The following is a 20,939-nucleotide window of genomic DNA, read 5'->3' on the forward strand; positions in this document are numbered from 1 at the left end:
ATTTAAACCAACTATCCCTGTTACAGGTTTCAATGCAATATTTGATATTTTACTTTATTAAAACTATGAACCCTAAGTTTATTAGATTAAATTTCTGGTTTTCACATGGAAACAATTTACGAGAATATAAGATAACATTTAATCCTTTTACATACAATCAATACTATACATTTGTAGAGACTTATACTGTAGTGAAGCTTGGTTTAATCGTATCATAAACATAGGTGAATGAACAACATATTTGTTCATAAATAATAATGTAAGAGTAAACTATATCCCTCGTGCAAATACTATCATAATATGATGTGTTAATATTAATATTCACGTTTTAGACACACATCATAATTCTTCACAAATGGAAACACCCATTTGAAAATAAAATTTAAAATGCAACATTGACAGAACATATATTTAAAACTTGTTTAATTTGTATATATTAAATCACGAGGTAAACTCTGGTTCTTTTTCTAATGAATCGTCTCGGAAGAACAAAATAGTTTCAGTAGTCTTTCTTCATTTAAAATGACATTTGAAAACAGATAGAGAAATAAAATCAGGGTTATGATTAATTAAATTACAGAGTACCAAATTTTCTGTTTAAATGTTGATCTACAGGATACGGTTTCTACTCTAATTTCGATTTTATCAACTGTTTTTAATGATAGAAACAATCAAGACCCTTTGGCACTTGTCATAAAGATTCCATTTTTTCATTTTGATGCCCTAGAAACTCAGTTTGTAATTGAATAACTTCTTTCTCCTCAACTGTGTCATAATTTAATAACTAAAACAAAAATTGTCAAGGGGACAGCAGCACCAGTTATCAATCCTCATCTTCATTACTGTCAATGAGAACAAGATTTTTCTTGGTTTTTGACCTCTTTGCTGCTCTACCATCAGTTTCTTGTTTATCAGCCGGCTCGGAATCCGAATACTTTTTAATTTGCTTAAGTATTCTACTTCCGTACTTTTCTGTCTTCAATTTTCCAATTACCTTCTCCAACTGCACACACAAACAGAAATCATAACTCTGGTCTGGATAACATCAACAACTATTACATATGGTGTGGATGAGCACTGATAGAATAATAGAATGGAGTGAAATCGAAGTGAATGAAATTGAGTTACATTATTTGGATTGTTAAAAATATAATGAAATGGAGAGGAACTTGATGTCATTCATACACTTTCCTGTTTCTTCTCTATGCTTCAGAGGGGGTAGAGGATGGAAGTATCAATTCTTTCCTTTCAATTACAAAAATATCTAAATGATAAATAGTATATTTGTTTCATATTTTTCTATTATTACACCTTTTTTCTATTCCCCGTTTCATTTTAATCCACTCAACACTACATATCCAAACATACTTAAAACTTGCCTGTTCCAGTGAATTTGGTTTTTGAGAACTTAATAAGCGGATTTGTTCCATGGATAAGACTGAATGTGGGAGTATTCCTCCAGCATAGGACAGCTCTTTTCTCAGCTCATCAAGCTTTAGCTCCAAACCAGAGGACCCAAGGCAGCGACGCTTCACTGATCTTACACCAGCATTCTGTTCAGTGTAAATCTCAAGTGTCACAGTTTTCTTCCCTGCACATAAAACAATGACAGTGGGGGCGGGGAGTTAAGTACATCTAGACACCGTGCAACAAATAGTGCCAACAAATAAAACATGGAAAATCTGATATTTTCAACTCTATGGGGTAATAGCACCATGGGCAGCTTAAATAGTAACAAAAAAGATTACAAGTAGGTAATCAACATGTGACGATGACACTTGGCAAATCAAATTCAGACACACACCAGCACTTTAGATTAAGAATCAGAAATTGTTCAGTGCTGCGATGCAAATTGGTGCAAGCTTGGCCATAAGTCAGAAAAATCAACCGACTTCGTTGAAAGAAACAGGCTATCATTAATGAATTTCAGGGTTGAATAAAAGAAATAACATGGCACAGATGTAATAAAAGACATTAATAGGATTTTCAGTGATATATTGGATTTATCATAGATTAGCATCTTTGATAGGAAATCATGAGTACCTTGTAGTATTTGCTTGGCCAATGGCCCCACGGCAATGTAGGCATTTGTGGCATAAGCTGTATGCTGAAATTCTTCTTTCTACATCAAGAAAAGGTTTGTTCTAAATCACCCGCTATTCTTCTGATAGATCAAATATGAATGCTCGGAACTTCAAAATTAGAACTGACAGTTAATGCAATCCAAAGTAAAATAACTATGGACTACATCCCCTTAATTTTTCTTCACAGTTTTTTTTTTCCTTTTTAAGTAACGGTTAGCATAATCATGATACTATGTATTAGAAGTGGACTTTAAGCCTAACTCAACCCCACAAAACCGGTTTGTAAGGTGAGGTTTTCATCTCACTTATATATTATAAATTGGCCTTATCTCTAGTCAATGTGAGACTTCCAACTCACCCCCTTCACGCCGAGGTATAGACATCTCGTGCGTGATAGTAAAAATTAATGGGTGGTCCGATAGCGACCCGACAACGGGTGGAAACAAAAATGTCCATTTAAAACTCGTTAGGATAGGCTCTAACCATGACTCTGATACCATATTAGAAGTGGACTTTAAGCCTAACTCAACCCAAAAAACCGGCTTATAAGGTGAGGTTTGCACCTCACTTATATATTATAAATTGGCCTTATCTCTAGTCGATGTGGAACTTCCAACACTGTGATTGCGAAACTGGTTCCATGTCTGTAGATGTTAACGAAAAGCAGAAGCTCTTTGTTCACTGAGGCAATTCTAAAGAATTTTTAATTGTCTTTGACTTGAATGGATTCATCCGGGTCACAGTTGAGTGCTTGAGGACTGACATAAATCCATGCTTCAAATGAATCGCACTTTATCTAAGGAACTAATTGAAATGAAGATTACTCCAGCTGTTTAGCGCGAATCATGGAAAAATATGTGCAGTTTCACTGCAGAACAGAAAGTTAAGACTGGTGCTTTTCAAATGTTGCAAAGAAAGTGGGATTGATTTTGCCTCGTATAGACAATAAGTTTATCACCCACAACGACTTCCACAGCTCGGTTCTGTTGGTACCGTAACAGAACAACAAACTAACAAATGGACGAGGACAACGATCAAACATTTTAGCGAAACAAAAGGACGTTGATATTAATCATACAGTTTAGCCTCAAAAGTAGATGAAAAGATAAATCACAAAACTCAATCAGAGTCATCATATATGTTAATATTCTACACAGTGTTTGCTCTTCCATTTTTACTCCTAAATGTAATGAGGTTGTCTTGCCTTGTCTACAATATGCACAGCTAATTTTACGAGCAAGTTTATAACTTTCAGTGATGAAGGAACAACGTATTACCAAAAACCGCCCCAATAAAAGGTGTAAGATGAGCTGCTCAATTTCCTCTCGCTTCAATTCAGAACCTGGACAATTAATATCGCAGGATATAAGATTCATTTTTGTGATAAATTACATTAGAGAAACTAATTAAGATTGGTACATGATAAATATTGCAATTTTCATGAATTATGAAAAGGAAAGGAGGAGAGCTATCTTTATTTTCAATGAAGTTTAGGAGAGCAGTTAACACATCCATCCAGCAGCTTGGGTGTTGTGTTCTTATTTATTTATTTATTTATCTTGTCTCTACACACAACGGTTTGGTTGACTTTTGAGCCATGGGTTACTCCTCCAACCTTACTGTTAAACCATGTTAAGTGGCAAGACAAGACCAGAGGGAAGGACTGATTAGGCCCAAAGGTCTTAGTACTTCATAGCAAATAATCTAGCCAGACAAATATAAAGTATAAAAAGAGTAGAGAACAAACCAACCTAGTTCCTTCTGTTTTATTTTCATTTTATCAACTAATTGCAACATTGTTGACCTCTGATCATTTGCTTGCATATTTTGCATGAATGAAACCATCAGTTTTGCAAGATCTGTAAAGTATACCCATGTGTTGTGTAAATAAAATGGGAGGATGAGAGTAGGAAAAAGTTGAGATAGCAAAAGGAAGAAAAAAAAAACAAAGGAAATCAATCAGTTTGATACAAAATATATGGTAAATGAAGTGTAGAAGGTAAAACTTGAACTAAAAGTCAGAGCAACGAACCAGAGACATCCACTTCTTTCACCTCTCTTGATAATGCACAGATGTCACACAGCCCTGTAACATCGAGTATATAAATAAAGCATGCAACATCAGAACAGAGAACAAAAGAAAAGTAAGTGACAAGAATGAAAGAGATACCATTGCACTCTTGAAGTGGCTCAGCAAAATGCCGGAAAAAGGCACTTCGTCGACATTGTCTTTTGGACTGCATTAAAGGGAATGAAAATTACAATTAGTGATGCAAGTAAAGAGTTTTGGTGGATAAGGATGAAAAAAGAGGAAAACATTACCTTAAATAACATTCTTATGTATTGTGACACTATACAAAATAAAAACCAAATAGTTCTATTTATACTAAATAACTCCGAATCCTGATTAATTAAAGAAACTCATAACTTCCCGAAGATAAAATCCCCAAGGCTCTTAAAGAAAACCCTAAAAATAGATAACACAATTACACACTACTTTATTTGTAGATATTCTTTGAATTTAACTTTTAATAATTCAATGACTTAATGGTCATAATCATTTTCCATAATCAGACAAATGAAAAGGAGAAAGAAAGGCACTCAATCCAGCATACAGAAAGGACTAAAGCTGCACGTATATATCCACACTTTAACAACTTTGTTTCCTATATTCACACTTCAACAGATTGGCTAGGGAACCCCACCTAAACAATCAAGAAACCCCACCTAAACAAGAAGAGGAAGGAGAAAGAAATCAATATTCTAACTTTAAAACTTCAAACAACTGAGAAGAGATCAACTACTTAATAAAACTGGATATTACAGAAGAAATTACCTGACAATATCGTACTATGTCATAGAGATTCTGCAGCCCCGTATTTTCATAGAAGACCATTGAACTCTGACAAAAATTGGTATGATATTTGCTCACATAATCCAGCAATTTATATGCAACATTTAGATTACTTCCAAACTTGAAATAGATTGATTACATGTTTATCTCATACTATATTCTTAAATGAAATTAGTGCAAAAATAGACCTCAAAATCCAATGCAAAATGTTTTAGCTCAAGATGTAAAGGTCTTATGTCCAGCATGCTCTAGTTTTTTCAGAAAAAGATAAACGGACAGAAATATGCACAAATTTATAATCAAGAGTGTGGCAGAGTTTCACCTGCCGTGGAACATCACCAGGCCTAAAGAACAGTAGGCATTCCGAAGGAAGTCCATCTCGGCCAGCTCGTCCACTTTCCTGTAAAAAAAAGTTACATGAAAACCATCTGTGGGCGTTCTTTAACCTGTCTACTTAAGCATTTAGGATCAATAGTCATTTGTATTAAACCCTCGTTGCAACCCCAATTCATCTTCAATAAATTGGTGTATAGCAAAAGGCTTTGGAAGCGGTTAAGAAGTGGACTTTAAGCTTAACTCAACCACACAAAACTGACTTGTAAGGTGAGGTTTGCACCCACTTATATATTATAAATTAGCCTTATCTCTAGTCGATGTGAGACTTCCAACACACACCCCTCACACTGAGGTATAGACATCATCTCGAGCGTGAGACTAGACATTAATAGGTGGTCCGATAATAGTCCAATAGCGGGTGGAACAACATGCCCAACAAACAACAAATATCGCTAAGATAGACTTTAACCATAGCTCTGATACAGATGCTACGAGACAGAAACTAGAGCGAGATCGACCCGCTCTAATACTAACTTGAGAATGAAACTATAAAATAATTCTAGAGGGCATTCAAAACTTGTCACTCCTTTTGGAAGAAAGCTCAAAGCATCTATGCCAACGATATTCAACATCTCTATGACACTGCAAACAAGCTTGCATCTCTTAAAATGGCAGACCATGATATGGTGTCCTTCATGGCTGAAGCCCCATCTGTTGTCGAAGAACTCAGGATGTTTTTTGAAGCGGACCCATTAGAGGATATTAAAAAGAAACTAGACAAATTTTATATGATATTGATCCTTCGTGCCTTACATCCCGATTTTGATCATCTCAGAGATCAACTTTTGACCAGCATGAGGTCCCCTCCATGGAAACATTGACCACTCGCCTTCTGCGTGTCCTGGTATCTCAAACTCAACTAGTGGAACCATCTGTCATGGTTGCCACACGAGGAAGGGGAGGACATGGCACTAAAGGAGGAGGACGAGGAGGTCGGGGACGTCCTCAATGCACATACGGTAAAAGGATGGGTCACATTCAAGAGAATTGTTACTCCTTACATGGTTTGCCTTCCAAAACCGCCAATATTTCGAAGACTGAAACTTCCACTTCTAAGTTCACCGAGGATGAATATCAACAATATTTAAGGTTAAAGTCTAACAACTTAGCACAACCATCTTAATCTCCCAGTACATCAACAGCCTACATTTCTCAATCAATGGAAGGTCAAAATTCATGGGTAATTGACTCAGGTGCTTCTGATCACATTTCTGGTAATACCTCTTTGTTCTCATCTATTTCCTTTGAGAAAAACCTCATTTCATAACTCTTGCAAATGGATCTAAAACTTCCTCCAAAGTGTCGGTCATGTTTCCTTGTCTCCCTCCCTCGATCTCAACTCTGTCCTTTTTGTCCCTAATTATCCTTTTAATTTAATTTTCCTAAGCCAGTTGACCAAAATGCTAAATTGTTCAATAACCTTTGATCACAAATCTTTTGTTATACATGAGCGTGGTTCGGAGAGACAGATTGGAGAAAGATATGAAGTTGGCGGATTATACCATTTTGGATCTCATCCAAGGGTGTCTTGTGTTGCTGCTCCTAATGCTAAAGTACTGCATGATCGACTTGGTCATCCTCATTTGTCCAAATTAAAAAAGATGTGTCCTGAACTTAGTGGTCTCCCGACCTTAGAATGTGAGGCATGCCAATTAGGAAAACATGTTAGATCTTTCTTTCCTGAAAGGTCTCAATCAATATGTAATTCTAGTTTTTCCATCATCCATTCTGATATATGAAATCCTAATCGTATCTCCTCTTTTGGTTTTAGATATTTTGTACTTTCATTAATGAATATTCAAGATGAACTTGGATTTATCTTATGAAAAATCATTCTGAATTGTTAGCTATCTTTATCTTCTTTTTTAATGAAATCAAGAATCAATTTGATCAAGTAATTAAAATGTTAAGAAGTGGACTTTATACCATGTTAAAAAGTGGACTTTAAGCCTAACTCAACCCCACAAAACCGGCTTGTAAGGTGAGGTTTGTACCCACCTATATATTATAAATCGGTCTTATCTCTAGTCGATGTGAGACTTCTAACAGAAGCACAGGCGTTATCGATGCTTCAAGCCCAAAAAACTTTTGCATGCAACATTATGTTTAGATAAAAACCATTCCTAGGTCTTCACCCAACAAATTAAGCTTCTAGAGAAAATAGAAAGGTTATCTAATAGAAGAAAAACTTATTAGGATTAGGGCAAAACCTGGTAGTATGTTTCCATTGATTTACTCAAGCTATGATGGATGACAAACCTGACTACATGAAAATGTCTAGCGTTAAATGTTATCAGCTCAATGAAGGTAAAGCAAATACAATGTGCACATCCACTGGGGATGTCACTAGTAAAAATACTCATAAGCAAGCTTCTCAGTGCTGCAAACTCCGTTATCCACCAATGCAAGCATCGGTTTAAAACAATTAAATCATGTAAAGAATCTTGATAAAGATATCTCTAAGACTCCAGCAGAATTCTGATCCAAAGAGGCATTAATTACAAATCATCACATCAATAATGCCCCTCAGAAAAAAAAAAAACATTGATTTTGACTGTCATAAAAAGAACCCTTGTCAACAATACGTCCAGTGCAAATAAATGAAATGCAAATGCACATAACAATGAAAAAAAAAAACAACTAAGCCAGTATTAGTGTCCAAATCTGCATTAAAAGCTTCGAAAATATTACAGTAGTATGACACTGAATCTGAGTCTATCCTATTTTAATAGTGAACATGAGAAAATAAACTGCATTATGTTTTCATACAGGAAACAATTGCAGTTGCAAAAAATGTTATTGATGGCATAAACACATCAATTATACAGCTGAGAAATGTTTTGCATACTAACCATCTGGTTTATTGATTCCCATACCAAAAGCTACCTGAAATGAATAAAAAATTCCAATGTAGTAAAGGCTAGAGGCAAAAAAAGCATGTGTCAGCCTCTCATAGAAATAGTCTTCATGATACATACTGTGCCAACTATGACCTGCAGCTTATTATTGCTCCACCTGTGTGATAAAAGTCTTCATTAAGTAACTCATTTGCTAGTGCCATCATCATATCATTTACAGACTATTATATATTCACATATACGAATGATGTGCAAAAACCAGGGGCGGTCTCAAAATTTATGAGATATAATAAATAGAAGAGCCATATGTTGTCTCTGAAACTCTTTCGTACTACTTAACAGGGCCAAAGACTGGCAATTGAAAACCCACACTCAAATTCAGCCTTCACTCAAATTCAGCCAAGGTCGTCTAAAACAAGTATTCATAAATTAGTGTACAAGACAGTGCTAACAAGTCACAGACTATACTGAAATTGAGCCAACTGTATTCATTTAGTTCCTAAAACACTGGCATCTAAGATTTTAACATTCAGTGACATATTCAACACTAACACTTAAAAGAAAAGGAGTTATCTTTGGAGAAAATTATAATTAATATGTAAAAATTACAACATTCAGATGATTACTTTACCGCATGTGAACTTTTTCCCGAGCATTTACATCCATATCTGCATGATAATAATCAGCTGAAATTCTTCTCTCCCTCAACTCCTTCGCAACCTAAAATAGTCTTGACAACAAAAGGGGTGAGTATATATTCTTCCTCACAAGGTGCGTATGACAAAGGGCACAAATATATTGACATTTGAAGAAAATAGAGTAGATGCTATATCAGAATTCTAGATCATGCTGGAGGTATTTTTGCATTAGAAGCAGAAGATAGGATGCAATGAAACAATTTTTTGGACACATTCTCCCAATTAAATGAAAGGCACACAGTTAGCAAGGGTAAGTTCCCAATTAGCTCTTGGTATTTCCATCTTGTGCTATATTTCCTTACATTTTTCATTTACTGGGGGGACTACTATACACCCTCAAAATAATTACAATTATCATAACAATTTCTGTAACTGACCCATAAAGATACACATAAAATCCTCAACAGTTTGTGAACAAATTCTTTCAACACCAGAATGTCCAAATAATTTGTTCAATACCTATAAGGAAAGCAGGAGAATCTTGGAATGACCATTAATAATTACACTAAATTGAAAAGCCATTTTTAATAACAAAAATTATATATTGATAATAAATATTGACTGCCAATACAAATAATATTTTAGAATTTTATTATTGTGTATATATATTCAATAATTGCAAGACCTATAACACAAATTAGAATTGAAAATATGAAAAACAAAATCATAATGGAAAAATAATAATAATATGATACTAAAATAATAAAAAAAAGAGGAAATAAAATTAAAATAAACTATAAAATTAAGTCATGATAACTAAATATATTTACAAAACTTCGGAAAAAAATTAAAAAAAAAATTACAGAAAAAATGAAAAATGGTTAAAGATATATAGTCTCTATGTGTAGATAATTCTCACTTAGGTGACCTATGGTAAAAGCTTATTAATGCAGTCTCTATGTATAAAAACATTATAGATTTGTGAGAATACTTGTATTCTAGTATTCTATTATAAAAGAACGTTTTGATGTGGTCAAGTGAACGGTTCCTTGTATATCCTTATGGAAGGAAATTTCTGTAATTCTCAAACAATATAGTACATGTGTTGTTTGATGTTTATCACCAAAATTCTAAGATTAATTATGCTGACGTTACAAAAATGCCAGGTACAACCCCAGAAAGAAGCTGAAAAGTGAAAACACGATGCCAACCCAAAGCAAATTTAAGGTTTAAGAGATACTATAAAATCGTGTGCACTGTGCTTCCTTGAGGGCAATATTTGACATTCAAAATATGTATGCCTAATTGTTGAAGATAGCCGCAATCAAGCATACCTGTTCACATTCCTTCCTAGAGAAGCAATAAACAATCCCTGATTCATTATTTGGATAAGATTCTTGAATGAACTGTGCAATTTCATCAATGACTACCTTCCCAACTGATGACTTTTCCTTTACCTGCCGTTTAAAATATGAAAGTCCATTAGACTTTACATTAAAGTGAAGAGTTTTGTTAACTTGGGAAACGGGGAAAAGGGCACTCTATAGAAAGTTAAAAAATCTGTAAACAGATATTAGCTACAAATATACCATATAAAACAAATTTGGCCTATTGACTGTGCTGACAAATTTGACACATCTAGGAATATGCAACATCTCTGTCAGATCGTTTTGGACCCTCTGAGTAGCAGTTGCCTGACAAATAAAATGCCATTGATATAAACCAAAATTAAGTATGAAGCAAAACCAAGTCTAATAATTTCACTTGTAATACATAACACAAATTTAGGATAAATAAAAACTTACAGTCAAAGCCACCATAGGAACATTAGGAAACTGTGTCTTGAGAATACCGAGGCTCTTGTAGTCAGGTCGAAAGTCGTGGCCCCACTGACTACAGCAATGTGCTTCCTGCAATGCAAACCAACCCGAAATTTTATTGGCTTACAACCAATGCAGCATTGTTATATCTCAGTCATGAAAAGTTTTATCAGGGCCTTCTAAACCTCAATACAAATACAAAAGATAAGTGACTAACAATCAAAATTCCAGATAACTGTCTTGGTCGTTGCCCAGTTGCATTTAGTCAAAAGAGGCTAATGACCAGCAAATGAAGCAATACACACACACACAAGTCAAAAACCACATAAATTCATAAACAAGATGAATTTGACAAACATAATTCAAAACAAAACAAGCCTATATAGCATCTCACTATGAACTCACATCAATTGAAATTAGAGAGAGACGACCGGCATGATGACATTTTTCAAGTTTTGACATAAACCTCTTGCTTTTTGATATCTTTTCTGGGGTGACGTACAATACTTTGAGGTCCCCCTCTCCCTTCTCCAAAGCCTTGTATATGAACTTCTCATCTCCCTTATTTGTTGAAGTCAACATATACGCAGGAATGCCCAGTGCAGTCAAACCCATTACCTGAAGCAATCGCCCCACCCAGGGGAATAAAAGAGGAAGAAAACAACCTTTTAAAATTTAAAAAAATAATTAAAAATCATTGACCAAAATTCGTTCAGGATTTTAACATAATGAAATGCACCTGATCTTGAATTAAGGAAAGCAAAGGACTGACAACTAAAGCAATTCCTTCACGAAGAACAGCAGGAAGCTGGTAGCAGAGACTCTTGCCACCACCTGCAGCCATAATAACCAGAACGTCTCTTCCACTCATAATGGCGTTAATTATCTGTCATCGACACTACTACCGGTTAACAAAAATTTACCCAAACGACATAATCCTTTTGTATATATACAAAAGAAAAATATCCACAACTAATACTTTGATTGTTTGATTGTCAATATGATAGCACGGGAAAACAAAAGGAACACACTGCCCAACTTATAGAAAGCAAATAGTGTCTAAAAATTGAGAGCAACATTAATCAGAGCACTTTAAAATAAGAGTGAAACACATTTAAAGAGGAAAGGTGTTTAAGAGTTAAACTCACAATAACTTTCTTAATCGAATAACAGAGCATTACACTGTACATCGAGTGTATAGGGACATTGCTTAAAAAAATAGGGGGTTGTGTGCAATCTCAAGAAACCACGGGAATGTGAGTGTACTATACAATAAAGGAAATGGAGAATGTACAATCTCGATACTCAACTTCAGTTCAGTTCAGAACAAAACAGTGAAAAGGTGTCTTCAAAGGAACCAGAATAGGACATTTGTTTTTTTACCCCTTTCAATTATTTTTTTTAAATGTTTCATTCTTAGTTACCTCTCTTTGATTTGCACGGTAAGATGAAATGCCAAAAACATTCAACCTAACATCATCTGCTTCAGAATCCCATTCAAATGTCCCACTCCAATCTTCCACGGCGCTTGAAGCCACATTACTGGCCTCGTTTCCAGATTCCTTACACGCCTCTAAAATAGCACTCAGCTCCGATTTTCTCTCGTACAGATTCTCTTGTCTCTCAATTAACGCCCTTATTTGTTCTGCAAAGGGAAATCATACTATTTTTAAATTAAAAACGATACCAAATTCGCCTGCACCATTTGGTGAACATGATCATCAGGATGAAGCGAAACCGTTCTGTTTGCATTATCGTGACAAGTATAGCGACAAATTTAGGCGAGTAGTTCGTGGCATTAACATTGTGATATTGAAAGGATTGGGGAAGAAGCACCTTGAACATCTTGAATCTCGACCTCAATGTTGAGAAGCTCCTCTAGAATCTCGTTGCTCTCCATCACGGAACAGTTTCAAGTGAGAGAGCAACGCAAGACAACCCTAAAAGCGACGGTCTACACCAACTGCCTCGTTTGAACTGTGATGGTTAGGTTACTTTGCAGTGCAAAATTCGCCTATGCAAGTATGTGCTGCAATGCAACTCTCAAGATTATTTTTTTTTTTTAATGAGATTATGTTTTCAGATATATTTACTTTTAGGTTTAATTATTCATTTAGTTTGTTTTTTCCTTCCAAAATTTTTGTGTCAGTGTAATGTTCAATTATGAAAAAAATAACATAATTTGATATTTTATATTATACAGACAGAGTTAAATTCAGTATCATGCATTAATTTATTACTTTTAAAACTTTTTTATATTTTTTTAAAAAATTCACAATTCATTTTAAAATTATATCACGTAACGTAATATTTTCATATTTTAAATTTCGTTTTTACATTTATTTTTTTATTCAATTTAGTCTTGTTTTTTATTAAAATGAAATAATGTTGCTTTTTTTGAATTAGAACAAAAATTATATTTTTTTTATAAATCTTATGATGAAATTTTTATTAAATATTTTTGAAAATATTTTTAAACAGGTTTTACCTAATTAAAACTAAAAACTTTTTTTTTTTTTTTAAATGAGATCAAATGTTTTAATGTTAAAATGATTTAATAATATAAATATAATTTCTTAAACTCTTCTCATTACTTAAAACACAAATTATATCTCTAAAACTTTTCCTCTAAGTTTTATGTCTCTCCCCTCTAAGATATTTTACTCTTCGATCATTTGTTTGACGATCAAAAAGTTTTTAGAATATCATGACAAAGTAATCTTCATTATCTACCGATTAGATTTTGGTTTAGAGCACATAAGTTTCTACCATTTTTCCTTTAATCATTTGTTTGTGATATGCTTAAGAAACTCTTTTGGCATGTATCATTTGTGTTTATCTCTTGATTTCTTGTCTATTTGTGGTTATAAGGACTCTTTTCTATCACACTTTGGTGATTTATAGGTGTTTCTACAGTTCCTTGCACGGAAAGCAGAGTAGTGTGTTCTTAGAGCTCCATAACTTTGGTGTAAGGTAAGGGAAGTTGGTTTGATTAAAGTTTGCTTGATTTTACTATCTTTAAAATTTACTCCCCCCCCCCCCCCCCCCCCCCCCCCCACTTCGTGTAAAAAAATCTGAGATTGAACCGCCACAAATTAGTCCTTGAGAGACGACCTAGGAGTCACTTCCTAGTACTATACTGCATTATTTAATGCACATCAAATTTGTATGACCACGACAGTCGTATCAGTAAGCTTATTTAATTATTATTCTACCATAGTTTAGAAATGAATATGCTACTGCTACTATGTTCAGGGTACACATACCAAGAGAATTTAGTACCGTGAGAGAGGTTCTATAAGGAAAATATAGCAATTAAACTATTCTAAAATTTTATACTACTATAGACCATTACGACTGGAATTGGAATTCCAATAGTAAAGAAACTTGCTTCCGACAACAATGAATAAATGAATGGAAAGTCGTGGTATGGTATAAAGGAATAAATTTAAAAACATGTAAGTATGGTAAGTCTGACACAAGAAGCATGGCCCTAAAGAAAAAGAAATATATAACTAGACAAAAGAGAAGACTTACGACAATACCAACATGCACGCCTCATAAAAGTATAATTCACATCCAAATTATTCATTGTCTGATATACTCATATTAATATATATGAAGCAATAGCCTTCGATTATTCTCTATTACCAAATTGTTTCATGCCTCCCAACCAAAGTCAGCAAGCGTAACCATAAATTAAAGAAAGACATCGGCTTACAACAATCATATGACTGGAAACACACTTTGTGCAGAACCGTGAATCAACACTTGTTCAACTAGATTTATGATTGTATCATATTTATGAGAGTTGATAACGAGTATATCTTACAGCAAAAAGATTCATGACCAGCTTTCAAGATACGATATGCATCTCTACCGATCAATCAAGATGCAATAGAATACAATTCAAGGTAATCATACAATTTCTACAATGAATAAAAGAAATGGTTTAGCTCCCCTACCTCTTTCTCCAGCAGAGGTTGGTTAGTTCTTTAAGTTTTTCAGCCCTTACTTTGTTGATCTAAGTCTCCTTCTCCCTTAGTTTCTCAACTTCTCCGGCAACACTCCAATTTCAGATATCTCTCTCATTCACTCTTTCAGTTCTTGCTATGAGAGTTGATAACGAGTATATCTTACAGCAAAAAGATTCATGACCAGCTTTCAAGATACGATATGCATCTCTACCGATCAATCAAGATGCAATAGAATACAATTCAAGGTAATCATACAATTTCTACAATGAATAAAAGAAATGGTTTAGCTCCCCTACCTCTTTCTCCAGCAGAGGTTGGTTAGTTCTTTAAGTTTTTCAGCCCTTACTTTGTTGATCTAAGTCTCCTTCTCCCTTAGTTTCTCAACTTCTCCGGCAACACTCCAATTTCAGATATCTCTCCCATTCACTCTTTCAGTTCTTGCTATTTTTATTTTCTTTCCTTTTCCTAATGAAATCCTATGATTTATTAACAAACAGACGGTCCCTCGATTTCTAGACAGGAATCATGTTGGTCACTAGAAAAGGATAATATTGGTTCTTAAGGTCAAAATTTCGTTCAATGTTTCCCACATAGTCGTTTCATGATGAAAGTTTTGTCTTGATGTGTGCACTTAAGAAGATATTGTGCTATGCTTTCACAAAAGTGACCCCAGGGTAAAGGAAATAGACCATAACCGTGAAGAGTGGAGAAAGCAACAACAATAAAAAAATTATCAGATGAAGTGGGGGAAAAGATTGATCATGGTTGAAGAAGAAAAGATTCATGCTACTCAATATGGCCCTTAGTATGCACGAATATAAATTCTTCATGTGGCTAATGTATATACATCATAGTTCAAGCTTTTAGAACAACAAAAAAAAAATGAAACCAGATTCACGTATTAAGACAATTATTGCATAAGAAATTTGTTCCACTCTTGAAATAACAAACTTTTCATATTTGAAAGACATAAAGTAATCTAACCCATGATCCGCATGGCAGACAAAATGGACTACTTTCAAATAAGTGGAAAAATATAAAATTTAAAGGAATTGAATGAAAAGTTTCCAACCTTTGTCAAAAAAATAAATAAAATAAAATAAACAAAAGCAGGAACAAACTTTTGGTGCATCAAGAATTGTTTCATCCAAGTATGTCTTTTTACTAAAAAAAATTTAAATGTGCCCCGAAAGGACTGTATGTTGATGTGGCTATTTTTATTCACTCTTTATTCATATATGGCACAAAATCCTTAACACTTCACGTGATCATCTGACTAACCATCACACTCCAAACTTTTATGACAACCATAAATAGGCAAAGTTCTCGCATGCAATTAAATTAAGAAAAGCAAGACAAGTTTTACAGAATCCTAAAGCCATTTAATTCAATAACCATACTAATTTAACAAAGTAAGTAATATAATAGAATTACATCTTAAACACTTAAATACACAATTACCATCACAAAATAAGAAATTATTACTAGCTAAATATTAGTTGCAAAATAAATTATCTTATAGTATTAATTTATTTTTGGGTCTTACACAGTGGTTTCATGTGTTAGTATGCAATGTAAATGTGAAGTTATATTTATGGTTTTAAAAGTTGTGGAAATAAGTTCTAAGGAAAAGCTTCTTGGTGATGGTTTCAAGTATTATTAGTATGAATGTAGGGAGTTCAATCTTGGGGGGTATCCTGACATTTTGATGGTCATTCATTCTCAAGTAGAGAGGATTGACACATGTGGTGAAAGTAACAGAAGGTGCTTCAGTATGGCCTAAGATGCGGAAGATGTTTGGTTTGTGTTATGTGATATACTATTCATGCATGAAATGTATAAGTATATTATGAACTGTTTTGTAATACTAGCTTACCATTTTCTTTATGTTTTGTGATATGTTCTTGTGCATTACATACATGTCTTGACTGTGATCATCCTATGAGTGTGAGTAGAGGGTGATGAGGTCATGATGGAGCAAGCTTTGAAGGGAGGATCTACATATGTTTAGTTATCTTAAACTAGCTGCCATGTATGTAGTTGTGTTTAGTTAGTTTGTATATAAAGTTTTTTTTTTATGGTTACTCATGATCGTAAATAACTTTAATATTTTTGTTTATCGACTGGTTTATTTTATTAAAATTGTGATAGCTCTTTTATAGTATTTATACTATATTTTGAGATGTTAGAGTTATATATATATATATATATATTAAGAAATTAAACTATTCAAATTATTAATTTATTTTGTTTTTTTTTTGTTTTTAATTGTACGATCTATGTTTCATGTCAGATTTAATAATCACATTTAAACTCTAACTAAAGCTATTTTAAATAAATTTATATAGATTTTAAAGTTAGTTTAAAAATATTTAATAAAAAAAGTATTATAAGATTTATACAAAAAAAATTGTCTCAATTTGAAAGGATATTACATTTTTTTATTTTAATAAAAATATGATTAAATTGAATTAGAAAAAAAAATAAAAACTAAATCGAGACTCTATCACGTGACATTATTAATGTAATGTAACAATGTGATGTGACTAGGAATGACAAAAATATTGGTGACCAGAGTTGTTGGTCTTAGGATTAGTTGAATGAGATAATTCATTATCATGTATGATAGACAACATCTCTTAAAGTTGTAATTCAGTTAATCTATTTATCGTATTGCATTATTGGAGTCGGTGTGACATTATTAGTTGAAAATTAACTACTCCCATTGTGCTTAGAATAAGCATTCTCAGTTGCTTCGTGCTTTGTGTGTTCATGAAGATAACCGTGCAACTTTGAGCATGTTTCTTTTGTATGATGATTTTTATCACAAAGAGAACAATGCAGCGACTTTTGATTAGATGAAAGGTAACAAGAATAAAGACTTTGTTTGCGTCGAATAACAAGGATTGTTGGTTCTTTTTTTTGAACAACCATAGTTGAAGCTTCTATTGTCACATGTGGTGTCCAAATGTTGTTGTTTTTCTTCTTAAATGGTAGAAGAACAAGCTTGTGTAAGATGAGACAATGGATTCAATAAGAAGAGTTGGCCACAAATAACACTACAAGAGTCATTCAATTCTATAAGAAACTACATCAAATTGCGTATTTTATTCTTTACTACACAAATGCAAGTTGCATTACCATATAAATTTAACTCATCCTATATTTTTTTTAACTTGGTGTAATAGGCTGCAATTGTCATTTGAATTTGAGTCAATCAAGTAATGTCTCTCTTAATTTTAAAATTTTATAGCACATAGTTTTAAGAGAAAATATTTTAAGATCTTCCCAAACTTCATATTATCATTTATCATCTCCAATATGTTTAAAAGATCCATATCTCATTCCTCAAAGTTTAAACTTCTTCCTTTTTAGGAAATGCACAATTTTCAAATGTAGTCACACTTAATAGGTTGAGTCATGATTTTCTTTATCCTTTTATTGACTAACTTGACATGTTATGCTCCCACTTTTTTTTTGTGTTTTTTTAGAAATTTTAAAGTAAAAATAAGTGAATTTTAAATAAAGTTTATAAGTATGAGTGACTTGAGTGATGTGATAAAAAAATTTATTATTTTTTTCCAATAATTAAAATTAACATATTATTATTATTACTAAAACCTTCAAAACACTAACACACAAATAATGAATTTGAAGGACGAAGAATCGATTTCTGCAATTCAAAACCGATTCCCAACTGTTTCAAAACTCCAACCTTACACTTATTTGTTCGTAATGCACCTTTCTCCCTTCCATCAACACCTCTGAAAATGTGGGACTAGAAAAACACTTTCTTAAACGGTAAACACATTTAAATATTCACACCTTAGTGCAAATCCATTCTTCCACCTATTTTGCAAATTCGCACATTTCCATCTTCGCAAAAGATGTGAAAAAAAAGAACAAAATTCACATTTTTCCAACTCTTCAAACAATAAATAAATAGAAAAGAAAATAGCATTAGACATAGTCCAATTATATAATGCCCTTTTCACAAAATTATTAGACATATCATTTTAAAAGTAACCAAAATAAATGTTTGGTTACAACATTACATTTTTTAAGTTTCAAAATGTTTCATTTGTTTGTTTATTTGATAAATAGTTTTATCAAGTCAAGAGTCCTCGATGAACTTTACACATTTTTCTTCTAAAAAGAAAATCATATTGCAAAATTTTATACGACTCCGTAGTGCTCATGAAACATTGAAACAAAGTTAATATATTGTATATACAACTCTTTCCTGAAATTAAATTTTAAATAATTTGTTTCTAAAGAAGAAGAAAATGTATGTCAAATGCTAAAGCATTTGTAAAATAAATGATTAATTGAAGATCAGACATTCACTTAAAATAGTTTCCAGTTACGTGCTCTGATGTTATATTATTTTTCTTTGGGTAAATCCTTCTCCTTCTTTGGGTAAATCCTTCTCCAACATATAAAAGATACTTGCTACAGTTAAATCCTTCTCCAACATATAAAAGATACTTGCTACAGTTAAAATCAATTTGAATTCAATTAGTTAAATTATCAGTATGTAATAAAGGAGTAATAAAAGTTATAACATCCATATATTTGATTTGTATTTATAATTTTTTCCATAAATATTTTATTTAATTTAATTTAATCACAGTTCAATTCCATTTAAATTTGATTATTAACATATTTAAATTAATTAAATGATTAATTGATTCTAATTCAAAAAATCAACTCTTTCATGCTTAGACAATCAACTTTGATAGATACTCAATTCAGTATATATATATATATATATATATAGGGAAATAATATTTTGACAACAATATTTTGACACATATCACGTGTCAAAATGTGAGCGGTGCACGTGGAAAATAATTTTAAAAGCCGAGAATGATGTGTAATGGAATTAGGGGCAAAGTTTTTTACTTTTGGGTTCATTTTCTCTTTTCATATTTGAAATCTAAGAAAGCTTCGAGAGAGAACCAAGAGTGTGAAACCTAGAGATAGTCTCCTCTTTCCTCCACCCATTGTCGCCATAGTGTCGCCGTGTCAAAGGCGAAACCTAGAGAGTCTCCTCTTCCCTCCACCCAGCCACCCATTGTCGCCGGAGTGTCGTCGTTCATAGGCGAAACCTACAGAGTCTCCTCTTCCCTCCACCCACCCACCCACTGTCGTCGGAGTGCCACCGTAGTGCCGTCGTTCGTACGCGAAACCTAAAGCTTCCTCCTACCCACCCATTGCCGCCAGAGTGCCATCAGAGTGTCGCCGGAGTGCCGTCGTTCCTAGAGAGAGTGTCGCTTCCTCCCACCCACCCATTTTCGTTGTCCGTCGGAGTGCCGCCTGAGGAAGTATTGTCCGTTTCGGTGACCGACATTGTTGGAAGCTTTGATTACAACAGCCACCGAAAAAGAGACATTTTCGCGAGTGTTCCTCCCACCCACACATCTTGCTCCGGTGACCGACATTGTTGGAAGCTTTTGATTGCCTTCGATACCAGTTCTGTTTCTGCACCATGACTTTTAGGAAATATGGTTCCTTTGCCACCATTTTCTTTATAAATTGTATAAAAATTGGTTCCACATTAGTTACAAGTACAAAAAATGATGACAAAAAAATTAGGCACTCCAAAATGAGTTTCATGTTCATAGTTGACCTTGTTGTGCAAAACCTTCACCTGAAGTATCCACTTATTTTGTCTTTGGTACCGGTTTTGTTCCTACACCATGACTTAGTAAATATGGTTCCTTTGCCACCCATTTCTTCATAAATCGTATAAAAATTGGTTCCATATTAGTTAGAAGTGCAAAAAAATGATGACAACAAAATTAGGCACTCCAAAATGAGTTTCATGTTCATAGTTTAACTTCGTGTGCAAAAAACCTAATGTACCCACTTATTTTGCCTTTGGTACCAATTCTGTTACTAGACCATGAAAATTATGTTCAACGTAAATGATGGTTAATTTAAATTTTTATTGCCATCAATGATGCTCAATTTAAAACCCATTAATGGTAGTCGTCCACCACTTCAGTGGATTACTTAGTTGTGTAATAAATGTTCTTTTCTTTGCATTGTCAATCACCTAAATCCTCAGGCGACACTCCGGCGGACAACGAAAATGGGTGGGTGGGAGGAAGCGACACTCTCTCTAGGAATGGCGACACTCCGACGACACTCTGGCGGCAATGAGTGGGTGAGAGGAAGCTCTAGGTTTCGTGTAGGAACGGCGACACTACGACAGCACTCCGGTGGCAATGAGTGGGTGAGTGGAGGGAAGAGGAGATTCTGTAGGTTTCGCTTACGAACGACGGTAGTCCGGCGACAATGGGTGGC

The 20,939-nt window shown here is 33.7% G+C and overlaps 1 protein-coding gene across 4 annotated transcripts; it reads right to left on the reverse strand.

Annotated features, from left to right (window-relative positions):
* Nucleotides 1-540: 540 nt before the first annotated feature.
* On the reverse strand, nucleotides 541-12,698 carry LOC108335857 (ATP-dependent DNA helicase Q-like 2). Of its 4 annotated transcripts, none has more exons than XM_017572042.2 (20): nucleotides 12,487-12,698; nucleotides 12,075-12,295; nucleotides 11,390-11,536; nucleotides 11,056-11,268; nucleotides 10,636-10,740; nucleotides 10,420-10,524; nucleotides 10,165-10,287; nucleotides 8,824-8,912; nucleotides 8,313-8,349; nucleotides 8,187-8,220; nucleotides 7,545-7,597; nucleotides 5,261-5,338; nucleotides 4,921-4,986; nucleotides 4,255-4,321; nucleotides 4,117-4,170; nucleotides 3,836-3,943; nucleotides 3,362-3,426; nucleotides 2,044-2,122; nucleotides 1,380-1,591; nucleotides 541-1,003 (listed from the first exon to the last, which is right to left on the reverse strand). In XM_017572042.2, exons 1-20 carry the CDS (start codon nucleotides 12,548-12,550, stop codon nucleotides 824-826), a joined length of 2,100 nt encoding a protein of 699 aa, XP_017427531.2. In that variant the 5' UTR covers nucleotides 12,551-12,698; the 3' UTR covers nucleotides 541-823. The 4 variants fall into 4 exon arrangements, with proteins under 4 accessions (XP_017427531.2, XP_052725586.1, XP_052725587.1 ...); XM_052869626.1 differs by having other exon boundaries at nucleotides 12,075-12,313; nucleotides 12,487-12,679; XM_052869627.1 differs by having other exon boundaries at nucleotides 11,390-11,484; nucleotides 12,075-12,313; nucleotides 12,487-12,677.
* Nucleotides 12,699-20,939: the final 8,241 nt, after the last annotated feature.

The sequence above is a fragment of the Vigna angularis genome, chromosome 10 (genome assembly GCF_016808095.1).
Source record: "Vigna angularis cultivar LongXiaoDou No.4 chromosome 10, ASM1680809v1, whole genome shotgun sequence".
NCBI lineage: Eukaryota > Viridiplantae > Streptophyta > Magnoliopsida > Fabales > Fabaceae > Vigna > Vigna angularis.

What these genes read in the sequence shown, in the direction of transcription:
- LOC108335857 (XM_017572042.2), bottom strand. Translation starts at nt 12,550, where the DNA reads ATGGAGAGCAACGAGATTCTAGAGGAGCTTCTCAACATTGAGGTCGAG. An exon ending in CGGGAAAAAGTTCACATGCG is followed by an intron (nt 8,350 to 8,823) that starts GTAAAGTAATCA and finishes TTTATCACACAG; the next exon opens with GTGGAGCAATAATAAGCTGC. An exon ending in GAAAGAAGTGGATGTCTCTG is followed by an intron (nt 3,944 to 4,116) that starts GTTCGTTGCTCT and finishes TATACTTTACAG; the next exon opens with ATCTTGCAAAACTGATGGTT.